This window comes from Cyprinus carpio, chromosome B25 (assembly GCF_018340385.1).
Source record: "Cyprinus carpio isolate SPL01 chromosome B25, ASM1834038v1, whole genome shotgun sequence".
Lineage (NCBI taxonomy): Eukaryota > Metazoa > Chordata > Actinopteri > Cypriniformes > Cyprinidae > Cyprinus > Cyprinus carpio.
Genome location: NC_056621.1, coordinates 5,377,358 through 5,398,690, shown reverse-complemented (window position 1 = coordinate 5,398,690; position 21,333 = coordinate 5,377,358). Strand labels below are relative to the sequence as shown.

The window sequence follows — 21,333 nt, the reverse complement described above, 5'->3', positions numbered from 1 at the left end:
TCACATTTCATAGTTTTTTGTTTCCATCATATAATAATAATAATAATAATAATAATAACAATTTCTGACTTTTTTCTTGCAATTCTGAGTTTATAATCTCACAATTCTTAAAAAAAAAAAAAAAAAAAGTTGTGAGATAAAAAAAAAAAAAATCCATAATTTAAAGAAAAAAGTTAGAATTATGAGAAAAAAGTCAGAATTGCACAATTCCCACAGTTCCTACCTTTTCTCTCACAATTCTGACTTTACATCTCGCAAGTGATTTTTTCCCCGTCATGGTTAAAAACAGGTAATTGTAACTTTTATCTCACTATTTTAATGTTTTTCTCTCAAATGCAAGTTTATGTCACATTCTGAATTTCTCCTCAGAATTGCAGAAAAGTCAGAATTTTGAGATATAAACTCAGAATTGTAAGACCAAAAAAAAAGAAAAAAAAATCCCAATTACCCTTTTTTTCTTGTGGCAGAAACAAGCTTTCATAAATTTGAGAGCTACAACGGAATGATTATCTTCAATTTCAGGTACGTGGATTACCCTTTTATTATCATAAAAACTTTTAATATCATAAAAACATTTTAATTTAAATTCTTAACTTTAACAAAACATTGAGCTCAAAAAACAAAACATTCTTCAAAAAACATAATTGTGAGTAAAAAACGTAAGGCTGAGTAAATGATTTTTGGTGAACTACCGCTTTAAGGATTACATTCACATACAAAATCCATAGTGATATGGTGAAACTGCTCATATGGTACAGACGTCATCCATGTATGCTCTGTATGTCACAGTGTGTAAGGGGGCTGCTACCACGAGGCTTTATAGCTAAACTAAACACATGAACGGAAGTGAACACCCATCTAGACCTCATACGTCACGGTCCTAGGCCTTCCCTTTCTCCACCCTCCACACCGGCCATCTGAGCGTCTTCCTGAATGCTGACAGTCGTGCTCGGGGGACAGCAGCTCAGCTGATGCTCCTTCCAGTCCTGCAGAAAGATGGGTCCAAAAATAAAGAGGCTCTAAGCGCTGTGATGTGACGGTGATTGCTGGGGCTGGACTTACCTTCCGCTGACAGAAGCCAGAGCAGTAATGGACTTTATGGCAGCCCGCACACTCACTGGACGCCTCTCGACCGCAGTTCACACACGTGTGCTGGAGCACAGAACAAACATACTGGTGTCACTATTAAGAGAATCTATCTATCTCTCTCTCTCTCTCTCTCTCTCTCTGTGTCATAAGACAGTAATTTTCTTTGTCCTACAAACTTTCAAACTTTATGGTTTCAACTTAAAAAAATAAATAAATAAACTTTACTTTTAAAATATAAAATTAATTAGTCATGAATTTCTACTTGCATTCAAATATTAATTGCAAAAATTCAGTTTAAATTGGAATTTAAAAAAGCATTAATTCATTTCTAATTGTTCTGAATAAATAAAAAAAAAACAAAAAATTTGTCCAAACAACTTGTGCTATTATTGAGTCTTTTATGTATATAAATATATACGCTGAAATAACGGTGGCTGTAAAGTCATTTTTTGCCATTATGGAAATAAATTATATTCCAAAATATATTATTACAAAAGAAATGCTATTTTAACAATACTTTACAATACTACTATTTTTGAGTGAATAAAATCTAATTATATATATATATATATATATATATATATATATATATATATCTATATATATATATATATACATACACACACACACCACACACATATACATATATATATATATGAAGAGTTCATTTGCAAAACACAGATAACTCAGTTTTTAAACCATTTTCAAAAATCATGTTTTTTTCATTGTGCATTTCAGTGAATCTCAACCAAACTGCAGTTGGGTTACTTTGAGTAAAGATTACTAATATACATATATATATGTATATATTATATTTTTATATATAAAAATGAATAAATACTATTTCAGAATTTTAAAATTATTATCATATGCATTAATCATTTTTAGACTTAAAATGTTGTGACAACTATTAATATACAAATTTATGTTGTCAAAAGCATTCTGTACAAACATTGAGTAAAAACAGTGTGAATATCAAAGCACATATCTCCCGCCAAGAGCAGCCTGGACATTCTGCAAAATCTTCTCTTTAGTGTTCAATAGAGAAATACATGTATAGAACAATACATGGGTGAGTAAATAATGCCAGAATGTTCATTTTGGCCTCAACACAGACTAGCATTTTAAACAAGCAAAGACTCTGGGATCTATTGGTGTTTTCCTGTGGAGCATCTGTGTGTTTTCAGCTGCAGGTTCTGATAGTCCTGCTTCACTCTCTCTCTGTCACATCTGAAGTGAAGCACAGCGGTGATGGTGTGTGACGGTCAGTGTTTTCTACTACACCCCGGAGTCCGGCCCGATCGCCACACACACATCTGAGAACGCAGATCCCCACATGAGCCACTTTATAAAACTCAGAGCTCTGATGAGCCACGTTCAGTGCTGTGGGGAAAATATTCAATGCACTTGCATATCTGTTACTAAGGCTGTTTGGCAAGAACAAACAACCCACAGTTAAACTAATTTTACTTGGTTAGACTAATATTATTTTGAATGATATAACTTAGTAAATGCAATAAAACATCTAAAAAAAAAAAAAAATCTAAAAAAAAAAAAAAAAACTGAAATTGAACAACAAGAAAATGTAGAGCAAACTTTAGCCAGGGTTACTATAAAACTAAAACCATAAAAAATTGTTACTTGAAATAAACATTAACTGAAATCAAATATAAATAAATACCAGCTAGTTATCAAGGCAACATTTCTCCCTTTTTTATTTAGCTAAAGTTAATATTTTAATAAGTAATAATATGTTTTACTACTTTAATAATAAGTACTAAATAACTAAATCTAAAACTTAATATAGACATTTAAAAAATGACCAAAACACACAACAAAATAATAAAAACAGCAATACATGAAAAAAATGTATAATGTATAACGAATCAAATCCAAAATATTAATAAAAAGTATAATAAAGTATATTAATGATAACAAAATAACACCGATATGATAAGAGAGAGAGTGAGAGAGAGATTTACCTTGATGATAATTTGATTGATTTTCCCCTCGGGTTCTTCACTGAGTGACAGCTGACTCTGAAAGGACTGAGAGAGAGAAACATCAATATGTGATGCTTCTTATAGGGGTCATAAAATAAACTTCTCCCCTCTGGTACACTTATAATGTCTGTAAAGGTTTCTCCGACCCAAAACAATCATCATTTAATTTTTGCATTCAGTTATTGTGGACTGAAACTTCTCCAACACTAATTGGTTGAAACTTAAGGGGTCTTGATGACATCAGCAGGAAGGAGAGTTGTTTCAGATTAAAAATGTAATAAATCTTTTATTGGTTTGTCTTTAAGCATATTAAAAACACCAGATAAACAACTTTAAAAACGTCATTTTCACCACAGACAGTGTTGGGTAAGTAATCAGATTACTTCCTTTCTTTTTTTACTTTCAGATTAAAGTAACGCATTACTTTTTTTCTTTTTCAAATAAGTAATGTAAGTTATTTTGTTTTCTCGTTTATTGATGGACTTATTATGTTAACATAAATATCCTTTATGTATTTAATCCCATTTGTGACTCTGGACAACAAAACCAGTCTTAAGTGTCAATTTTTCAAATAAATGAATAAATATTTGAATAAATAAACTATCCATTGATGTATGGTTTGTTATGACAGGACAATATTTGGATGAGATAAAACTATTTAAAAATCTGGAATCTGAGGATGCAAAAAAAATCTAAATACTGAGAAAATTGCCTTTAAAGTTGTCCAAATAAAGTCCTTAGCAATGCATATTACTAATCAAAAATTAAGTTTGTATATATTCATGATAGGAAATTTACAAAGTATCTTCATGGAGCACGATCTTTACTTAATATCCTAATGATTTTTGGCATAAAAGAAAAATCTATAATTTTGACCTAAACAGTGTATTGTTGGCTATTGCTACAAATATACCCCAGCAACTTAACACTGGTTTTGTGCTCCAGGGTCACATTTTCTTAACCAGTATCTTTGCTGCTGACTTTCGATGATCCAATTCAACCATATTAATAAGCGAAAAATGACTTTAGATAAACATGACATTTGTATCTTTTTTGCTGAAGAGTGTTGATCTTTCTTCTTCTGCGTCCTATGCTTCATGCAATCCAAAATAACTGAGGTTTATTCATTTGACTTTTGGTGCGAAAGTGCTTTTACATTTCAAATTGAAATAAACAAGCCCAGCCCAGATGAGAAAAGGCAACACAAAAGTAACGTAATGCATTACTTTCCATAAATGCAATCAGTTACTTTTTTAGGGAGTAACGCAATATTGTGATGCATTACTTTTAGACCAGTTTGGTGGTTGTAATTGTTTGAATAAAGTATTTCTGTCACCTCTTTTCTGTATTTCTCTGGGCTGATGGGGGCATGCGCTGCGCTCTGACTGGTTTGTTTGGCCTGTGTGATGAGGACTTTGAGTTGCTGGACGTTGTTGAGCAGTGTATTGCCATCTCCTCCAGGTAAAGCCAGGTGCGCTGCTCGGCCCGTCTCCAGCCCGTTCATGATCGGCCCTGACGGAGAGGGTTTAGACTGCACCACGGCCAGCGCAGGAAGAGTGGGTCAACACTGAGGAGAAACACATTCAAGATGAAGCATAACCGACGTCTCCTGAGGTGATGAAACACCTCTGCGCGACTAAATGTTCCTCTGGGACATGATTTTGTAGAGGTACGACCTTGACTAGCACATTTACAGTCTGTCCTCATCTGATCTCCCTTTAACCCTGACCCACATTTCATTTTTAAAAAGCTTTCTGTTCTAAAAAAGACCAGGCAGGTTCGGGACAGACGGGAAAGACAGTCCTCAGTCAGGACTCGACCCAGACGAACAAAACTTCATGCTGAGTACACTTGCTCTCCATTGAATCTCAATGCTGTTTAGGAGAAACAACTGATCTCATTTGTGTTTCTTTGTCTACAGGATACATGAACTTGCCTCAAAATACAGAATCTGAGCTTCTGATTGTTTTAGCTCAAACATCTCCCATAATTCAACACATCTGACATGTCCTGCTGTTCGTAAATTCACTTTATCCCCTTATTTCTGAGATAAACACACCTGCTAACACATGGCTTATATCTGACAAAACAGACTTGGGTGTTCACACTAGAGAACTCACAGAACGAAGAGGCTATAAGCAAGAAGAAATATTGTATTTTTGGCCTTTTTGTCACTTTTGTTAATTGGGATGGTGGAATAATGAGCAGAAGAGGGCAAAACTGAATCGTGAAATGCCACAAGCCCAGAGTTCCCACATTTTACCAGCAACTTTTCATGATTTTCCACAGTCATTTGTGATAAGGATTATGGTTATAACTAATCTATAATAGATATGCAAGATATGTAAGATCCAGTATGTGTCAAGTCAAGAATCACAATTTAAATGTTATTTTTATTTATAAGTCAGGAATATACTTATAAATAATATACACCATAAGCACAAATGACACATTTCACTTGTGTGTTTGTGTGTAAATATGTGCACGTTTTGTGGTAAAACAAAACAACGAAATAAAATAAAATAAAATTTATATATATATATATATATATTATAGAGACTGCCCTCCAGGGTTATTACAGATGACTAATGCTAAAAATCTAAAAAAAAAAAAAAAAAAAAAAAAAAAAAAAGTAACAAACATGAAATGAAACAAAAATAGAAACAGAAATATATATATATATTAATTTTAGTTAATTGCTAAGATATAAAAAAAAAAGTTTAACTTGATAAGCTAAAATAACAAAAACTGAAATAAAAATGAATAAAAACTATATACTCATTTTAAAAAAGTAACAAAAATAACTAAATTTAAATAAAAATAAAAACTGTATAGATGTTTGTATAAAAAAAAAAAAAGAAAAAATCACAAAAAATCACAAAAACGACCTAAAATTAAAACAAAAACCTGAACAATTGCTGGTGTGTTACTTGTGTATACTGTATACAGTGTTGTGAAAAAGTGTTGGCCCCCTTCCTGATTTCTTATTTTTTGCATGTTTGTCACACTTTAATGTTTCAGATCATCAAACTAAATATTAGTAAAACATAACAAGTGACCACAACATGCAGTTTTTAAATGAAAGTTTTTTATTATTAAGGGAAACAAAATCCAAGACTACATGGCCCTGTGTGAAGAAGTGTTTGCCCCCTAAACTTAATCACGGGTTGGGCCACCGTTGGCAGCAACAACTTTAATCAAGTGTTTGCGATAACTTGCAATGAGTCTGTTACAGCGCTGTGGAGAAATTTGGTCCCACTCATCTATGCAGAATTGTTGTAATTCAGCCACACTGGAGGGTTTTTCGAGCATGAACCGCCTTTTTAAGGTCATGCCACAGCATCTCAACAGGATTCAGGTCAAGACTTTGACTAGGCCACTCCAAAGTCTTTCATTTTGTTTTTCTTCAGCCATCCAGAGTTTGGATTTGCTTGTGTGTTTTGGATCATTGTCCTGCAGCAGAACCCAAGTTCGCTTCAGCTTGAGGTCACCGAAATTCATCCTTACATTCTCCTTCAGGATTTTTAGGTAAACAGCAGAATTCATGTTTCCATCTGTCACAGCAATTCTTCAGGTCCTGAAGCAGCTAAACAGCCCCAGACCATCACACTACCACCACCACCATATTTTACTGTTGGTATGATGTTCTTTTTCTGAAATGCGGCGTTTTACTTTTACGCCAAACATAATGGGACACACACCCTTCCAAAAAATTCAACTTGTGTCTCGTCAGTCCACAGAGTATTTTCCCAAAAGTCTTGGGGAGCATCAAGATGTTTTTCTGGCAAAACTGAGACAAGCCTTTATGTTCTTTTTTGCTCAGCAGCGGGTTTTTCGTTTTGGAACTCGGCCAAGCAGACCATTTTTGCCCAGTCTCTTTCTTATGGTGGAGTCATGAACACTGACCTTAACTGAGGCAAGTGAGACTTGCAGTTCTGTGGATGTTGTTTGTGGGGTCTTTTCTGACCTCTTGGATGAGTTGTCGCTGTGCTCTTGGGGTAATTTTGGTCGGCCGGCCACTCCTGGGAAGGTTCTCCACTGTTCCACGTTTTTGTCATTTGTGAATAATGGCTCTCGCTGTGGTTCGCTGGAGTCCCAAAGCTTTAGAAATGGCTTTAATAGCCTTTTCCAGACTGATAGATCTCAATTACTTTCTGAATTTCTTTGGATCTCAGCATGATGTCTAGCTTTTGAGGATCTTTTGGTCTCCTTCACTTTGTCAGGCAGGTACTATTTAAGAGATTTCTTGATTGTGAACAGGTGTGGCTAAAGAAACTGAACTCAGGTGTGATAAACCACAGTTTTAACAGAGGGGCAAACACTTCTTCACACAGGGCCATAGTAGTTTTGGATTTTGTTTTCCCTTAATAAAAAAAACCTTCATTTAAAAACTGCATGTTGTGTTTACTTGTGCTATCTTTAACTAATATTTAAATTTTTTTGATGATCTGAAACATTAAAGTGTGACAAACGTGCAAAAAAATAAGAAATCAGGAAGGGGGCCAAGACTTTTTCACACCACTGTGTGTGTGTGTGTATATTATCAGCTGAACTAAAAAACTAAATGTATATTCTTAATAAAAATAAAAAATATATATTTCCCTTGAATCCTGAAAGGTGGATTTGAACTCACGGGGGCCACATGAGCACCACAGCTCAATGTATCAGAGCATGTGCATCAACCACTAGGCCACTGCTCCTACATCAATACTTTGGAGGTGTGAGAATGTTCACCCATTTTTCCTGTGGCAGAAATAAACTTTCTCTGTAATATTACAGTCCAGGGCTGTGGACACTGGACACACTTTTTTTGTGGGTTATTTTCACGAATCAGTCCAAGCGAATCGAGGTCAGGATGCTTTAAAAGAGAAGTGCTGAAGCATTTCGGACACACACAGCCTGACAGAGATACAGAGAAGGAGAGAACACTGATTTCCTGAGACACAGAGCACAGTAGTGGATCAGAGACACATAGCCGCTTTCAATCAGGGGTCACGCTCCCTGGAGCGAAACATCTACACCGGACCACTGCCCTCAACTTCAGAAATCCACCACCAAGATCCTTCCTCTTGAAAAGAGAGTAAGACGAGAACAGAAAGACTTTGGGATAGAGGAGTAGTTCACCCCAAAATGAAAATGTGCTGAAAATATACCCCTGCCTCAAGCCATTTAAGATGTAGATGAGTTTTGTTTCTTCATCAGATTTGGAGAAATTTAGCATTCCATCACTTTGCTCACCAATGGATCTTCTACAGTGAATGGGTGCCGTCAGAAGAGTCGCAACAATTAACACCTTAAAAGGATACTCCACCCCAAAATGAAAATGTTGTCATTTCCATCAGTTAATGCCTTGTCAAGTGAAAAGCTGTGTTTGTAAGAAAAACAAATCCATCATTACATACCACCTCATTATTCTATAAAAAATGCTTCCTCCAGTGAAGAAGTCCATCTTTCTGTTATCCTCTCAAATCAAAACCAACCCCACATATTTGTTAAGCACTGTTCTGACTGTTTTTGCTTGTAAATGGTGTTTTGATTTGTGCATATGTCTCTCCTAAATCAGACGAGATGTCTTTTTTAACACTAGAGGAAGCATATTATAGAATATATGAATAGTATTTTAAACAGAAGCAACAGTTTGATGCTAAAACGCATTAAAAGACATTAACTGATGGACTGGAGATGTGTGGATTACTTGTGGATTATTGTGATGTTTTTATCAGCTGTTTGACTCTCATTCTGACGGCACCCATTCACTGCAGAGCATCCACTGGTGAGCTAAAACAAAATATTAATTGAAAAAAAAAAACATTTAGCACATGACTTCATACGTCAGATACTGATATGATTGTGAAACGTAAGTGGTCTTGATGACATCAGCAGGAAAGGTAAATTGTTTTAATTAAGAGGCTAAAGTTTTCACTGGATCATTTAATAGAATTAACCATAGAAAGTTTATACGTCCAAGTTTTTAAACGTTTAGAAGTTATTTTTCTGTTGAAAGAATGAAACAGTCTTAATGTCAAATTTGCTAGATGTGCCAAAACAACATTTAGTGAATTTAACAGCATCAAACGTTTAATTAACTAATCTAGAAACACAGATGAAATAACGAATGAATCATCGGTTTAGAGACATTCAAATGTCCCGACGTTTGCTCACAGGATGGATTCGAATGGTCCAAACGTGTCCCATATGAGGACAAAACCGGACGTACCCTCTGTCCTACAAATGTGCCATTTTAACAGAAGTCACCCTCAACTGGACAGGGTACAAAAACGCACAGAACAGCTCATTATCAGAGTCTCACGCTGAGCTCCAAACGGCCTCCGTCTCGCACAAAGGGGACTAAAAATAAACAGCCCTTTTTGTTTCCAGCCAAAAACGAGCCAGAAGAGAGGCCAATCCTGGGCTTCAGAGGGGGACAGAGTCTCAACCTCCGACGGCACGATCACAGACCGCCCACAGACCAGTCAATGACCCTCTGATGCAAACTGCACACAAAGAAAACGCAAGAGCTTTAATCCGATTGGCTGTTTATACTCATCCAGTATACAAGGGGAATCCAGTTATCATACACTTACTTGCATGTTTATATGTAATAATGCCTCAACTTTTGCCAATTTAAACAAATAACAAAAAACGTTTGCCTTACTGGAAGTGGAAGGTCAACCTAAGTGCATTGCATTGTGGGATACAATATTGTGCTCTGTTCTATACTGCACATTTTGGCAAGTGTAGTGAATATGCATACTCAATACGTACAGAAAGCCTGCATACTGTGCACAAAACCCATACTACATACTTCCAAAATAGCAGTATGCAAGTACGCAGAATGGGTTACAGAGGTGGAAAGAGTACAAAAATATTCTACTCAAGTAAAAATACCATTACATGAATGAAATTTTACTTTAGTACAAGTAAAAGTACCAGTAAAAATATTACCAGTAACCAGTAAAAATATTCTACTCAAGTAAAAATACCATTACATGAATGAAATTTTACTTTAGTACAAGTAAAAGTAAAAGTAAAAATAGCTCATTTAGAATTTACTCAAAAATGGGATAGACCAAGGGTGACAAACTCAGTTCCTGGAGGGCCACAGTCCTGCACAGTTTAGATATAACCCTACTTAAACACACCTGATCCAGCTAATCTAATCATTTAGGCTTATTTTAAAAACTACATGATATGTGTGCTGGAGCGGGGTTAGAACTAAACTCTGCAGGGCTACGGCCCTCCAGGAACTGAGTTTGACACCCTTGGCACAGGCCTATTAATCTCAAACTAGTTGTTTTGAATTAAAGGAATCAGTTATTTTAGAATAATAAGACATTTGGGCTGTTCCAGGCAGGCAAATCAGTATCAACAAACTCATCTTTTCAATGCAGAGGAAATGCAGAAGCTTCATCGGAAGTGGCATTTAGATGTATGATATACAAGAAATAAAATGTTGAATACTCATTTGAAATTATAAGAAATTTATTATAAAAAAAAAAATCAAAAGATACTTTAAATGTGAAATTAAAATGGCCAGTATGTGTCAGCAAGTCACTGTTAATAAGTGAGTCATTGCGATTGAACCGAATCATTTAAACCGGTTGATTCATTCAGGAACGAAACACTGTCATGTTGCTCAGAGACGCAAAACTGTCCTTTGGTGGCTGTTGTCTGGAATTTATTTTTCGTTGTATAAATAGAGCAAAAACAGGCACTTAATTAAGTCTCTTTTGGAAATAAAAAAATCACCTTCATTTAAAAAAAAAAAAAAAATTATATGTAATCATGGCTGATTTTTGGGAGGAAAAGACAGCATTCTTTGTGTGATTTTGATTTTTACTATATGAAATGATATAAATATATAAATTTTCTGCCCCTACATCTTCAAATTTGTGATCGTTCTAAATACATTTTTAGCAGACTGACTCACACAGTGAAAGAAGGCACTCTAAATGCACGCGCACATCATTAAAACAACAATTATGATATTATCGCAGACGATATATATCGCACACTCCACTGTCTTTTTGGCTAATTTGTGCAAAACCTCTTGCTAAAATGTCAAAGCTTCATTTTTTAACCACCAATGCAACGATGCAATTATTTAGCTTACCTAGACATGCTTGCGAAGGGTTGATGTCTTGTCGAGAGTTTAGAAGCTGCTAGTTTGGTCTCCCTAGACAAGCACAGCTTACACTAATAGAGTATAAATATGGCCAGGGTTCACTTCATTTCCTTCGAGTTCAGCTTCAGAATATGACAGGGTTTCCTTTTCAGCGGTGTCTGCACCACTAACTCCTGCATCTTTCTTGTGAGAGTGTAATATGAAAAAAAAAACATAAATATACCCTATAAAATATAATTTAGCGCCAGTTTGCCCTCCTGTCCATTATTTACTGCAGTAGTTTCCAGGGAGCAATTTTTATTTATTTTTTACTCAGTAATTAATGTGTTTTAAAATGTAGCGAAGTACTATACTTCAACAAAATATACTTAAGTAAAAGTAAAATTACAGTTTTTAAAAATTACTTTAAAAAGTAGAAGTACACACTGTCGGAGATGATGGCCTCCGTCGTCTCTCCTGAAGCCGTTCGGTCAAAGGTCAGCGTGCCTGATGTGGTGTTTTGTCCGGACGGAGTCACTGTAACTGAGAGCAGACAGACAGTCGTGAGCCGTTTCCGGTGTCTCCTGAGAGAATTACTCTCTTTCTGATCTTCATGAGAGACGTCAGACAGACGATATCAGACAACACACAACAGAGTCACACCTGAGAGTCAGAACCACTGATAAAAAAAAAAGATATATATATTCGGATACTGGAATAAGATTAAATGTAATAATAAATAAAATTTATATAATACACATTGTGTATATTTATATTATTTCATTTTTCACTTTTTTCAAAGGGTTTACTATTTAGAGGCAACCATAAAAAATATTTATAATTTTATTTCATTTGTGGTAATAATTTTTTTCATATAGTTTTTTTTATTGACATGTTTTATTCCTTTGCATAATTTTTTTTACATTCTATTAATATTTTATATTAATATATTACTTGATTCAAATAAATTAAATAAAACAATCACAAATAAATATAAATAAAATAATAATAAAATAAATATAAAAAAACAAAAAAAAAAGCTATATTATCTGCATCTAACTGAAATACAATATTCATTAATGATAAATAAAAATAAAAATAAAAAATCAGCCAGATGCAGAAAATTTATGCATTTTCCATTTGAATGTATTTATTTGTTTGTATTATTTATTTTTATTAATTCATTAATTTTCTGATTTATATATTATGTATTATTTTTTTGTTTTATTTTCCGTCAGAAGCAGAAAATAATGAATTTTGACTTTGGATTTCATTTATATATTTTATAATTATTTTATTTATTTAGTTTTATATTTTTAAAGAATTTATTTGATTGTATTATTTTATTTATTTTTTATTTATTATTATTATTATTAATATATACTTTAATATATTGTGATGTTGTTAGTTGTTGGCCGACATAAAAATTATTTTTAAAAAATTTATTCTGAATAACTCAATGGTGAGTTAATTAAGAACATTAAGTCAATTTATTTTCATTTAGCTGCAAAAGGATTTTTTTTCTCAACTACATCAGAATCTGGATGTTATTACCAGGTAAATTTCAGTGTTTTGACTGGATGTTAACATATAGATGGAAACAGGGGAACATTAAGGATCGTACATGTTCGCTCCAGGACCCAGGGTGAAGTTTCTTTGGAGACTGAACTTCCTTCTTCTCAGGAGAAGCTGCCCGCTCGCGGTGTCCTTCCTTCTTCCCTTCTTTTATAAGGGATGAACAGTCTGACGGGCGCCCGTCTGTAGGGCACCAGAATCCAGAATTAGTCTCTAGAAGCAATATGACATCACGACGTGAGACTTCAGACCATTACTAATTACCATGGAGACGTTCTCTCCTCCGAAAGATCCCTCCTTCGTACACTGGAGGAGAAACAGGCAGAAGAAAGTTTTGTTATACAAGAAAGACTTTTTCATTTAAGATACCACGGATTCACATGCAACATGCTTACACTGTATATATTTATCTTTTTGCCAGAACTATTAATATTTAAATCTATATGATTATTCTTTTACGCGGTTTTATAATAATGTTTTTATAACAAGGTATTTTATATAATTAAAATCTATAATAAACATGCATATATCTGTATAACTGAATTTCACTCACTGATTTTAGACACAACCATAACTTTTTGGGTATTAATTTTTTTTTAATCCTTTTTTACGGTTACATTCATTTAGAAATATATTGCTTGTTTTTGAAGATATATTTTTTCTGTTTTTAATATTTAACCTTATGGACTTTATATTATTGTATAATAATAATACTTATATAACAAATTATGTATTACATCGTGACAATTTATAATACATTTAATTAATATATAAATACATAGTTTCACTCAAAAAGATTTACTGTCTAAACATGGCCATCATTTTTTATTTTTTTTCATAATACATATTTTTATTCAGATTTTTGATTTGCATATGCCATTCTTATATAGTAATGTTATATATAATGTTTAAATAAATATTTTAGATCTGTATCATAATCAATTTTTTTTTTATATTACGTTTTTAATAACAGTATCTATATAAGGGAATAATTAATATAATATACATTTTACATATTCACATGTTTCTCTCAAAAACGTTTAGGGACAGATTTACTATTAGCTTAGATTAGTCTTTTGGTGTTAAATACTACCGTTAGAATTTACTAAAGATGCGCATGAAGAATTAGCGCTGTAAAGGCGTAGACAGAGTTATTTTTGCAACTCAACCTTATGAATATGCATTTCCCTTTCAGACGCAAAATTTTTATGGCAGGAGAGTATTAAAATGAATCGTGCAATGCGATTTACTAACATCAAATTGCTGGTATTTTTTGCCCATTTTTAACACACCCAAAAAATAGCATGTCTTAATCTATTTCGTAGATCCCCTGCACCTGATGAACATCACCTCTACTTATTTGTAAGCTACGCTAATTTGGTGCTGCTCTTGGTATATTACGTCGCCAAGCAATTTAAATTAGATGTTGCGTCTGTCTTTAATTTGCACGTTGTGCAGAAATTTCCATGCCCATCCGCGCCGTTTTGGAATTGTGCTCTAATGCTAATTGCCCCGTTTTAGTAAATTTGGCATTTATTATTTAGACACAACCAAATTTTTTCTATTATTTTATTTACTTTGTATTTAGTATATTAGTATAGTATTTTTGAATCAACATTCTGTTTGATTTGTACTTATTATTTTATTGCATTGGTCATTTTCTCAAAAATAATTTTTCATCGTTTTACTATGAGTATGTGAAACCCAGGTCAGGGGCCCATGGGGTTGATTGATGATTATAATAATGAGATTGAGTCACCATGTCACTCAATGTTGACATAGATCATCACAGACAGGCCCGCACAGTACAGTACGCTGAATGAGGGTTTCAGGCTACGCTCCTGTCAAAACACACACACACACACACACACTTCAGCTCAAAACATTGGCAAAAGATCCGGGCTGTTCTGCTAAAGGAAGTCCCCTAGGATTTTAAAATAAAAAATTTGTTGTTTTTTTTTTTTTTGTTTGGGAAGGGTTACTACTCACAATAATAATGTGTATAATGTGTGTGTGTGTGTGTGTGTGTGTGTGTGTGTGTATGTGTATAGTGTGTTTGTGTGCGTGTGTGTGTGTGTGTGTGTGTATTTGTGTTTTTCTGTGTTTTGGTTGTGTGTGTGGTGTCTTGGTTTGTGTTTGCGTGTGCGTGTGCGTGTGGCGTGTGTGGGTGTGGTGGTGTCCTGAACCTGAATGAGACACTGCAGAGAGGGTCGGCCGAGGCGTAGCATATGCTTCTCATTCCAGTCCCTTTGCTGCGCGCTCTCTTCCCTGACATACCTCTCAAACTCAGTCGGGGTGGTACCAGTTAGTGTTTGTGGTTTGATACAGTGCCCGTTGCCTCCCCCCTGAGGTCAGAAAGGTTACAAGATCAGTCACCTGGCTATGTCCCAATGTCCTATATTATGCAGTCCTAATCATAGTCCATGAGTGTGTCCTTAAGCTCGCACGCTACAAAGAACAACAGTATATACACACAGAGCATCCCCAAATAGTATTTCCATTTTTTTCAGTGGAGTTATGTCAAAGGGTTTTTATAACACACAGCATTAATCGTTAGATCCAGCCTCAGGTCAATTAAATAATTTTTATAACACAGAATACAACTTTTTAATTTAAATAAATTATAAGACAATACTGTATTATTCAGGGTTTTGAAATCAACAATAACAGATTAATAAATGGTTTACTAATGTATGCTAGTGTAACTAATGGAATCTTTTATTGATATACAGTGTTGCCTATTTTGTGTGTAAGTATTTTCGCACTTTCATGGAATCTGTATCAATCTACTTGACCTAATAACCTTAAACTTCATTATTGAGGTGTATGACTTTAATTTAAAACCTGCTGTGAGAACCTTTCCCGCAGTTTTTTTTTTACTATTGTGATATTTCACTTGCTAAATAATCTAATAATAATATTAATAAGAATAATAATAATAATGTCATATTACCATTAATAATAATTTTTAAATGCTCCCAAAAATTAAGCCATATAGTATAAGTATTGAATTTTTAGTTGTACTTGGAAATCTAATTTATAATTATTGTATTAAATACAATTTTTTATTTTAAAGTGAAATAATTACAAGTAGCAATACATTATTCAGGAAAAAATATAACACTAATAATAATAATAATAATAATAATAATAATAATAATAATAATAATAATTATATTTTTTTATAGCCATTATCATATTCATATAAATACAACAAATCTGCCCAAATTGTGGCAGCCCTACAAACAAGAAAACCAAAAAATTATTGTGTGTGTGTGTGTGTTGTTTTTAAATACAATTTTTTTCCCCAGAAATAATCCCACAATTACATTACCCCCAAAAGTGTGCAATGAACATACTACTGTGTAATATACGCATACAAATGAGGATGCAAGCCTTTGTTACCTGTAAGTATCTGGTCCTTGATAGCTTCTAACCCCACAGACGATATGCAGTGTACTTTTGATCTCCTGCACAATTCATGAGAGCGTTTTTCACACAGGTCATGGACACACAGCTGAATTCCGGTCGCAGTGCCCTCCCTCTTGTGACGGCCTTGTTGTACCTAGAGCACCAGTCCCTGTTTTTTGTACAGATATCCGCTCGGTGCTTTCCTGCAGCGGACCGTGATAAAATGCTCGTTGTGCAATAAAAACGATACGGATCCCAGTTGTACTTCGAGACGTCCTTTACGTGTTCCAGGGACATCGTTTAGGGGGTGCTCGGGGTTTGATGGAGTCCTTGTAGAGGGAAGAACACACAGTATTAAGACACAAATACTGCTTTTGTTCATTAACGACAAAATAAATTCTAAATTTTAACCAGGTGTCATAGGTGTCCGGCGGTGGCCCCTTTCGTCAGCCCTGTTTTGGCCTGTCCACGATTGCTCCATCCGTGTGCACCACGATCAGTTGGCCCTCTTGGTTGCTTGCATGAACTGTCCCTTCCGATCTGAAGATTGGTTCCTGCCGGTTCACGCTATCATGTCAATCCAGTTTTAAGAACTCATTAAAATATGACACTATTGTCAATTCTTTATTCCAACATTACGATCTCTCTCGTCCACATTTTACTTCACAATCAACCCTCATATAACATTGTCAATGTAACTCAAGCGGTAGTATCCATGATATACTTTGGACTACAAACCTAAAACCATTAAACAACAATTTTTGTACTCTAAATAATAATAAAAACTCCTACTGCCATCGAAATAAAAATATAAGGACATTTTGTAGTTCATGTTCAGCTAGCTGCCCGAACAATCCGTTTTCCTTGTTTTGTCATTTTCGTTTAACCTGTATGTTTCTAAAACCGATTACTGAAATAAAATGAATAAAACCATTTTGAGAAGGATATTATTTGCATAAGTCATAATATTAATGCCAAATTCTAAATATTTATACTACCATAAAAAAAAATAATTGGATAGTATGGTATATACCCACACACACACACATATTAGATTATATACTTCTTTATACTTAGTGATAAGTATTATTATGTATAGTACATAGATATATAGTAAAAATAAAAATTATAAAACTAATAGCAAAATGCCACACACTCACAGCAGGGCTCTGGGGTGGCAAAAAAAAACACCTAATAAAAAAAAAAAAACTACTTCAACCTATTGGCAAATTGAAAAACTATAATAGCAAAGATTGTACATGATACTTAACCTAACCGTTGTTTTGGACATTTTTTAAAATAGTTTAGTTTATCATGATAGGAGTAGTTAGAAGTTTAATCTATAAAAATAGTAATTGGACAATGCAACCACCGATTTTGTGATTTTTTAAATAAGTTCAATGAAAAAAAACTCCCAATGGTGGAAAAGCAAGCAATTAACATATAGTATAACCAAAACGCATAAAAAACATCCAGACGAGAACTACAAAAATAGAAAATGCAATTTGTTTTTTTTTTATAGTTGTGTTGTTCCGAAATGAATGAAACATTACAATAATGTTTAGTTTAACATTATTTAAAGTGTCACATTAATTTACAAAATACACTCTTTCAGGACTTTTTTTGCTTTTTTTTATCTTGATTATAAAAAAAAGTCATCCCAAATAAAACTCTGAATAATCTGTGGATTCAGCAAGATGTGGTTTGTATCACGTGGTGATATTTAAACGATATATATAGTGGCGTGTTCCTGATCATGGTATATTTCATCGGACACCATCACTGTAACATGGCACTGCCAGTATTTGTTGTGTTAAGAGTGTGATTAATTTGTTTCGTTAGTTTTCTTGCCTTCTTTCCTTTACCAGTCCTGTTGGGGGCAGGGCAATAATGTATTGGGCATCACGTCAGTTTCAATGACCTGGGTTGTCAACATGAAAATCAGTCATAGGTTCAGAGGCTGAAGTGCTGTCTTTACGAGCACGTGTTGAGGGATGAAATGGACGCTTACTGCTGTGGACACTGTGGAAGTGTGGAAGACAGTGTCATCTTGAACTCTGCCCGTTCCCAACAGTGAACGTGCTTCACCAAACAACAACACAGGCCAGATAAACAAATGTTTTCTTCGAGTTTGTTGCACATGAAATACCTGAACCCAAAAATACACACTATCTATCAATAGCAACAAAACATTGTATGGTTTTCCAAAAAAAAAAAATTTTTTTTTTTTTGTTATGCCACACTCATTAGGACATTAAGTTAACGATAACGGTGCCATGAGGATATTTCCTAGTGCAAAATATCAAAATTATTTTTATTAGTATAGCATGGCTAAGAATTCCTCTTTGGGCAACTTTTTAAAGGTGATTTTCTGACTATTTTGATTTTTTTGCACCCTCAAATTACAGATTTCAAATAGTTGTATCTCAGTCCAGATATTGTCTTTCTAACAAACCGGTTTCTATCATGGTATTTTCATCGGACACCATCACTGTAACATGGCACTGCCAGTATTTTGTTTTGTAAGAGTGTGAATTAATTTGTTTCATTAGTTTTCTTTCCTTCTTTCCTTTCCAGTCCTTGTTTTTTTCAAAATAATGTATTGTGCATCACGTCAGTTTCAAGACTGTTTAACATGAAATCATTCATAGGTTCAGAGGCTGAAGTGCTGTATCTTACGAGCACGTGTTGAGGGATGGACGCTGCTGCTGTGGACACTGTGGAAGTGAAGACAGTGTCATCTGAACTCTGGACGTCCCCAACAGTGACGGCTGTCACCAAAAAAACACAGACAGATAACAATGTTCTTCGAGTTTGTGCACATGACATACTGAACCAAATACACACGTATATATCAATAGCCAACAACACATTGTATGGTTCAAAAAAAATTTTTTTTTTTTTTTGTTATGCCAAAAATCATTAGGACATTAAGTAAAGATCACGTGCCATGAGGATATTTCCTAGTGCAAATATATCAAAACTTAATTTTTATTAGTAATATGCATTGCTAAGAATTCATTTGGACAACTTTAAAGGTGATTTTCTCAATATTTAGATTTTTTTGCACCCTCTGATTCCAGATTTTCAAATAGTTGTATCTCATCCAGATATTGTCCTCCTAACAAACCATGCAACAAAGTAAATCTATCCAGATGATGTATAAATCTCTCTCTCTATATATATTTGATCCTTCAGAAATCATTCTAATATACTTGGCTTGCAGCTCAATTGTATCTTTTTTTGTGCCATTCATTGTAAAACAGTTAACAATGTTATAAACATTTTTGTAAATATTATAAACGTCACTTCTTTGGATCAATGTAATGCGAAGGAAATTATTACTAAAGAGTCTGATGTGAGGAGAACTGTTTGCGTTTCCCCCAAACAAACACAAGATATACTAATATTAACGTTGGTTAAACAAGCCTTATACTAATCAGTCTAAAAAAGATAATTAAATGGGTTAAAACACAGTATGATGTACGCTGAAATAGATTTTCATTGTTATGGGATAACTTCCAATTATTCGTTATAAACACAAATCAGCTGATGCGCATGCGCATTACTGATCTGCAAACGCGGTTTCTGCCATCGTCGGGGTTCGGTAGGGATTCGCGGATACCGGGATGCTCGCCGCTTCTCCCATCACAGTCATCGTGGCGACTTCCCGGCCTCCGATTCAGCCTCCGAGCTTCAGCCTCCTCTCCCGCAGACGCGCGTCGCCCAGCCGCAGCGCGCTTTCGCCGCCTGTCTGGTCGTGTCCATTTCACAACAGCGGGCAATGAAAGCAGCCGAAATTTTCTCCGAAGGATTGACGAGGCGAGGCGCGCGTGCCTCGCGATTTGTAAAGCTGCAGGTGTCCCGCGAGAGCTTCGTCAACTTGCACGAATAAATACGAAATTATTAAAACGCTTTTTTTTCTTCTGCAAGGAAAGAAAAGAAAATGGTTGCAGGATACCGGCCTGGAGCGGCTTTACTGGGGACGGGGATCAACACAGGAAGGGGATTGCTGAAATTACCGAATCAAACGGAAATTACCGAAAGAACACGACGCAGCACTCGGAAACTACGCTTTCGACATCAGGCGTAATTTAGGTCAAAAAAGAGACAAATCTAGGATTTCTAAAGTTGTTGCAAGGTTTTATGGCATTTAACAATTACATACTGCTTATTTAAATCCTTAAAGCAGCTGAAATGAACACCTTAAAACTCTGTCAATTTTTTTTGTGTTTTTTTTATCCATATAAGCGGATAAATATATATATATATATATGAATAAAAAAGATTAAAACGGTGAAAAAGCAAAAATAAAAATAAATTTAAAAATGCAGTCAGTATTGTCTTGATGTTCACATTTTCAAATATAATGTTACAATTAGGTTATCGATATTAATATATATATATTTTTTTTTTAATTACTTAAAAATGAACAATTCTAGAAATATTATTAGGATTTTTCTTTTTTTTTTTGGCATTATAAAAGCAGAAATGCCATAAAAAAAAAAACTAACTATGAAAGCATTTGTCAACATAGTAAACAAAGACTTGAGTTTCATCAAACGATTGATTTGTGTCAATAAAAAAAAATAATAATAATAATAATAAAATAACTTTTTATCTTTTATTGTAAATTATTTTCTAGAGTATACTGTGATTCATGCACAATAATAATGTATATATTTGGCATTATTATTGTACATTATTACAGTAAATACGTAGTATACTGAAATATAAAAGGTATAAGGTAGAAATGTGGATCATCAGAGAGGCCTGCAGTGTTAGAACCAGAATTCACTTTACGGATCTGACCAGGCCGCCGCTGAAATATCACGGACTGTCCTGTGGAAACAACATTTAATTAAACCAATTAATTTATTCTAGAGAAGAGAACCTGCCAGAGCAAACACCACTCAATTACCATCAGTCATTGCTGGTTTACTGCTGTTCAGAATTTATTACCTGAATAAGTGGGATTGTAGTTCCACCAGGACAACTTGAAGAGCCGATGGCTCCGACTCCCAGACTTCTGCAGGCTTCCTCACTGAAACGCCTACTCCACACTTTTATCAACCAGTCCATCTTGTGGTTGCCGAGGTAACCTCACACCTTCACACTTCGAGCGCATCAACCACCGCGCAGCAGCGGGCG

The 21,333-nt window shown here is 34.4% G+C and overlaps 1 protein-coding gene and 1 pseudogene across 1 annotated transcript; both read right to left on the bottom strand.

Moving 5' to 3' along the window:
* The window catches only part of LOC109045640, a 638,390-nt pseudogene that overhangs the window by 117,398 nt on the left and 499,659 nt on the right, over window positions 1–21,333 (bottom strand).
* LOC122142379 (deformed epidermal autoregulatory factor 1 homolog) lies at window positions 660–4,596 on the bottom strand. The gene is made up of 4 exons (XM_042752805.1): window positions 4,429–4,596; window positions 3,072–3,137; window positions 1,063–1,152; window positions 660–986 (listed from the first exon to the last, which is right to left on the bottom strand). Exons 1-4 carry the CDS (start codon window positions 4,594–4,596, stop codon window positions 873–875), a joined length of 438 nt encoding a protein of 145 aa, XP_042608739.1. The 3' UTR covers window positions 660–872.